General features: G+C 34.6%; 1 protein-coding gene across 1 annotated transcript; it reads right to left on the bottom strand.

Moving 5' to 3' along the window:
• Window positions 1-2,503: 2,503 nt before the first annotated feature.
• On the bottom strand, window positions 2,504-3,728 carry LOC146906174 (F-box/kelch-repeat protein At3g23880-like). Its single transcript, XM_085728756.1, has one exon. The coding sequence runs from the start codon at window positions 3,704-3,706 to the stop codon at window positions 2,504-2,506; it is 1,203 nt and encodes a 400-aa protein (XP_085584882.1). The 5' UTR covers window positions 3,707-3,728.
• Between the last annotated feature and the right edge of the window lie 2,627 nt (window positions 3,729-6,355).

Genomic DNA, 6,355 nt, shown 5'->3' with positions numbered 1-6,355 from the left:
TTATTCTTTTGTTGGAATTTTTCATTCCTAAATTCTAATCGAACGAATTAGTGAGACAAAAAATTTATTTGCATTTTTATCGGTACGTCCATGGCTGTGAAGACACAATAAGTGTCACTATTCGCTTGGGCCTCTTCTAAACGGGCCACCATTTATTAGCTTGGGTTGGCTCAGTGGTATTGGTTTTGGACCTTGGAGTTAATTTGCTTCTCCTCAAGGTCTCAGGTTCGATTATCCCCTGTACTAATTTGGGTAGGCTAGTTTACAACGCAAATATTGATTTGAAGGAAAATTTTGATCAAATCTTGTTGTGCATTGAAAAGATCATGATCATGCAAAAAAAAATTTGCAAAGGTTGGTTGATTGTAAAGGGAAGTATGTATCTTGCAAAGAGGCTGTGTTTATTATTTGACTATTAATTTGTTTTTTCTAAATGGAAAATGTGAAACAAATTAGTCATCAAAGAGAATTATAACTAACTCACTAAAATCAGTTGCAACAAAAACTCAAGTTAGTTAATTTGGTTAATTAGTTATATCCATACTTGCCAAGAAGAACTAGACTTAATTAATTGGGGTGCTAAACAATTTGAGCTGATTCTCATAGATAGGCAAATGCCAGTCATGGATGGGATTAAGGTACTACATTTAGTTTTTCATGTTAATTTATAAAGTATGAATATATTAGTTTCAAAGATATATATGTTTGTCTACAACTTTGTTTTGTCTATATACACCTGAAAAATTGAAATAGCGACATAAACCTAGCGATGATAAAATGTGTAATTTGTCTATAAGTGTGTCATTAAGGGTCTTGAAACACGAAACTTAACAATCAGTTTTATTTTTTCATGGTTAATTTTCGATGTTATTTCAAATTCTTATAGTAGTGTATTATTAATTGTTTTGAATAGATAGACAATGAATGTGGTATGTAGTAGCTTCATGTTATAATCTTAATAAGGAGATATAATTTGATTTTTTTTCAACACCGGATATAATTTGTTAATTGATTTTTTATGCATGTAGGCGACCAAGGTCTTGCGCGCAATAAAGTACCCTAGCCTGATCGTTGGTGTGTCGGAGCGCTGCCTGACAGAAGTAGAATGGAAAGAATTTTTTAAGGCTGGGCTAGACAATATCCGTGATGAAGGAAAACCTTTGTCTATTGATCTATATACCAAATAAACTGCATGTGTAAAGTACTATTAAGTAATCATGATAAGTAAAACTACGCAGTCGTATATATAAAAGCTAAGAACATTAACAATACTATGCTCCAGAAGAATATACATACAGTGAGCTCATGTTAGCATAATCCTTGTTTTGATTCATGTTGGCATCTTAGCATGTTTTATCTATATTGCGACTGAGTGTTGCTTCTTTGAACAAAGCAGAGTAGAACGGGACAAGCGAAACAATTGGCTCAATAAAGGTTCAAGCTCTGAAACACAATGAGGATACCAGACACGAAATTGACTGAAGACACGAAACATTACGACTGTATGTTAGCTACAGCAGTAGCAATATCATCGAAGTAACTGAAGACAGATTTGAACTTAATATTGAATCTCTTTTGCATTGTTATGAGTGCAAGTATCTCAAAACGATTATTTCAATGTATTGTTTCTTATACCAATATGTATTGTTTCAATGTATTTTCAATGCATTAGATTCTCCTATGTTTGCCAAGTTCGCCGCAATTGCTATCGTCCTACCGCTAGGTTTTGCTACAATGATAAACCTCCGATGAACTATTTTAAAAAATGAATCAGAAAGCAAAGTAAATGAATCCAAATCAAAATGTTACTATAACTATCAATTCTTGTCTAGTGTAATTTAAATATGACTTAAACACAATGCTTGCTTCAGTGTCTTTGCAGATGAAACACAGAGTTGCTTCAGCTTATGGTGATCCTGCCTGGTCCAAAAAGTAACATATGAAGTTGATTAGAAGTCTAAAAAAACCCATATAATGTATTATAAAACTCGATTATTTGAATGAAAAAACAAAATTAAATATTTATAAACACTGCTAACTAAGTATTCTGAAAACTTGATGGTATAGCCAAACAGTAGATCAAATGGTTTATTCCAATCCACTGCTAACAAAAATTATCATATCATGTCTTTCTAATTAAAATACATATTTTGAATATCTTTTCATAAGCAATAATCTCTAATTTTTTCTTTGTAGATTACCTGAATGTAAGATTTTGCGTTGTATACTATAAATTTAAGGGCAAAATGACTATCAAATAAAACAGGAAAAGACTATATGTTCAAGGCATATGGTCTTCTGTGCAACGACGGTAAACGGACTAATATTTGCTACAAAAGAACATGCCATACAAAGAGAGAACTGAAATAAAATCGACAAATAACATCGGTAATCATTGAACAATATAATCAAATCAAAACCATGATATGAAAATAATCACACAATACATTGTACACAAACTAACAAAAATTCGAACAAGTAAATGATCGAGCAAAACTTACTTTCAATAAGTCGGTACCAAGCTTTCAACATATCCCTTGGCATTGAACCACGAAATTCGATTGGTACTTTTAATTCTATTTACTCTATTATCTCTCAAATTATAGACAATTGCTTGGTCTGTATGATTGGTTGCAAGTATCAATGTATCACCATTCTCGGAAACACACAATGGACATTCAATGTGTTCAGGAAAAAAACGAGGCTCCAATTTACGAAATTTACGGTCCAATTGAAGATTCTGATAGCTAATTTTAAGGAATTGAACCCAAGACTCATCAGCTCCAAATTCCTTCATTTGCCATATGACAAAATGGCCCTTGAAATCATAAGAAAAACAAATACAATCCATCAACACAGAAAGAGTTAGAGAAAGCTTTCGACGATTATGTAGCTCTTCATCACAACATTGAGATAGCATAAATTGTTTATGTGTCTCTGTCCCCAAATCAAACGAGATAATCACAACTTGTTCAATTGTAAGGTTTTTTATATGACAATAGAATCGGCGACGGGCAAACCAATTAATACTATTTTTCAAATAAACACCATCCCATGCATATACCAGAGGGAAATTAATATCTCTCCAAACATTATCACCCAAAGTAAAAACTCTTGCCGCGGTTGTAACAAGTCTGTTTTCCCATTTCAAACATAACACCACCACCTTGTAAGTGTCTGTTGAATTATCATAACCAAACGCAAACTTACACATATCATACTTGTTGCGATAATAGCGGAAAGACACTAATGTTTCAGATTTTTTCCTTGTGGAAGGGTTCCAGAAACTGAGCGAGTACTCGTGATACTCAGAATTTGAAGAATAACCTTTCAGGCAAACCAATCCATTGCAAGAACCAACAATCCGACCGGCGTTTTGGTAATTGAATTGGTAGTAAGGATCGTTGTCGGTAAATGTGATGGAATTCGATGTAGTCTCCAGCAAACGAGAGATGGGTACTGCCCTACAGTCTCCTGAACCTTTGGCCTTAGGTGCGAGAACTGCGAGGTGTGTCATTCGTGTAGATTTCTTCTTAAGGTGCATTTTGACGAAGACTGGATCAGATATTAGGGTTTTCCATGACTTGGAGACACACCTCATACGCATTAGAGATTTTACTTCAAGGAACGTTAAGACTTCAACGATAAGTTCGTCATGGAGAATCACCAGAAGCGCAGCCACTTTGGGCGGAGGAGAGATATTCATGAGAACGATGTGGTTGTGGAAAGTGAAACCCTCGTTGTTGATGTATATATGCGGTTGTGTTATTTTTTTTTTTTCTTTCATAAAAATAGTATTTCTGCAAAAATAGTTTTTTTTTTTTCTAATTACACCACATTAATTTCAAGTTACACCCCAGACTGACAAAAATATCCCTACTTCCTCTTCAAAACTCGTTAACTTAATTTACCCACACCTACGTAAATTAAATCCACTTACAATTAAAACAAAACAAAAGAGATTTTGTACTAGATTGTAAAAAAGTTGTTGATTGTGTCAATTCTAGTTTAGATGATAGTAATGAATTTGGGTGTATTATTACTACTTGTAAACAGCTGCTAGAGAATAGATTTCAGAACTTTTATGTTGAGTTCAACAGGAGGCAAGCAAATAGGGTAGCTCACGAGTTAGCTCAGACAACCCTGTCTAATCCTAGCCCCCATATTATTGATGATTTACCTACATGTATTTGGCATATTTTAGCTAATGAAATGCAATGAATTTATTCTGTAAAAGAAAAAAAAGATTAACGTGAACTAAATTCACGTATAAATAAAACAAAACATAAGGGATATCAAATCGTGAACTGAACATGAATATGAATGTGTAAATATCACTAAATCAATTGATGCATGCAAAGCAAATACAAACAATACACATCAAATGGGGATGCCACAACATAACGAAAAAAAAAAAAAGGCAAAGCAAATTCATGAACGAAGAGCCATGGCAGGCAAATACAGTTTAATTGAAATTCAATTCCATATGTGAATTGAATTGAAATTTAATTCATGTACAATGAGAACTTCAATTCCACGTGAATTGCGTTTAGTTAGGTGTCAATTTGTTTAAAAAAGACCACATACGTAAACTGGTATAATCTGCAGCTGTAAAAAAACAACATAAAATCTGCTTAAAAAAATCACTTAGTTTTGCGATGAATTTTAATGGAAGGTTTTGTATTTCAATTTATAATCTTTTATCAAGTCTGTTCATCTTCATGGATGTTCGTCAAAGAGGTGAATGGTAAGATTGAAATATGAACATATAGGTTTTGTAAAACTAATATGTGACTAAGGGTTATTTCGGTATTATATTAAATTATAAAAGAAATTTGGGTGTAACCTCAAAAAGGTGAATGGTAAGATTGAAATATGAACATATAGGGTTTGTAAAACTAATATATGACTAATGGGGCATCAGGAGGTTTAATTACTTTGTGGGATCCGTCAGTCGTGGAGGTTTGGTGTACTATGAGTTACAGACATGTTTTGATTATTAAAGGGAATGTTATTCTCATAGGTCAAGATTTTATTATTGCTAATGTTTATGCACCTTGTGATACGAATGCAAAACAAGATTTATGGTTGCGTCTGTCTCAATTTATTCTTATCAATGGTGATGCGAATGTCTGTGTTTGTGGGGATTTTAATTCTGTTAGATTTGAGGATGAGCGGAGAGGTAGAAATGTGATTTTTAGACAGTTGGATGCAGATTATTTTAATAATTTCATTGATGGTAGTTTCTTGATAGATTTACCTATTTGTGGAAGATTATACACTTGGTATCGTGATGATGGTATTTCCATGAGCAGGATTGATAGATTTCTTGTGTCTGCAAAGCGGTGTGAATCTTGGCCTAATTGTACTCAAGTGGCGCATCAGTGGGGCCTCTCTGATCATGTTCCGCTTGTTCTTTATGTTGACGAGACAAATTGGGGACCTCGACCTCTCCGATTGATGAAGTGCAGGTCTGAATATGATGGTTATGCTGCTTTTGTCCATGAAAAATTAAACTCTTTTAATTTGGATGGGTGGGGCGACCATGTCCTCAAAATGAAGCTTAAAATGATTAAATCTTGTCTCAAGGAGTGGCATCAGAAACATTCAAAGAATATTGAAGGTAAGATATCAGATGTAAAAAATAGACTTTCTTTCCTTGATACTAAAGGGGAGGAAGGTGAGCTGGTGGAGGAAGAGGCTAAGGAGCTTCATGAGTTGTCTGTTGAATTGCATTCTATGTCTCGCGTTTATACTAGTATGAATTGGCAGAAGGCGAGGATGAATTGGATAAGGGAAGGTGATGCAAATTCAAAATTCTTTCATAATATGATGTCTTATAGACAACGTCAGAATTCTTTACATGTCATTAATGTGGATGGGGTGCGTGTGGAAGGGGTTCAGAATATTAGGACGGTTGTTCTAAATCATTTTGCAAGTCATTGCCGCATTTGTCATATTGCTCGCCCAGATGTTAACAGTCTTAATTTCAGAAAATTGTCTTTTGCCCAGGCAGGTCACTTGGTGCGATCTTTTTCGTTGGAAGAGGTTAAACAGGCGGTTCGGGACTGCGATAGTTATAAGAGTCCCGGACCTGATGGTATTAATATGGGGTTCATTAAGGATGTTTGGCATGAACTGAAAAATGATTTTTTGAGGTTTTTTGTGGAATTCCATCGGAATGGGAAGTTGACAAAGGGAGTAAATTCGATGTTTATTGCTTGGATTCCGAAGGTGGATAGCCCTCAAAGGCTAGCGGATTTTCGGCCAATTTCCCTTGTTGGATGTTTGTACAAAGTGCTGGCAAAGGTCCTTGCTAATCGCCTCCGTAGTGTTTTGGATTTCGTGGTGTCGG

Source organism: Medicago sativa, chromosome 7, assembly GCF_051527215.1.
Source record: "Medicago sativa cultivar Bolivia chromosome 7, Bolivia_mono, whole genome shotgun sequence".
Taxonomy (NCBI): domain Eukaryota; kingdom Viridiplantae; phylum Streptophyta; class Magnoliopsida; order Fabales; family Fabaceae; genus Medicago; species Medicago sativa.
This window is presented reverse-complemented; position numbering and strand designations above follow the sequence as displayed.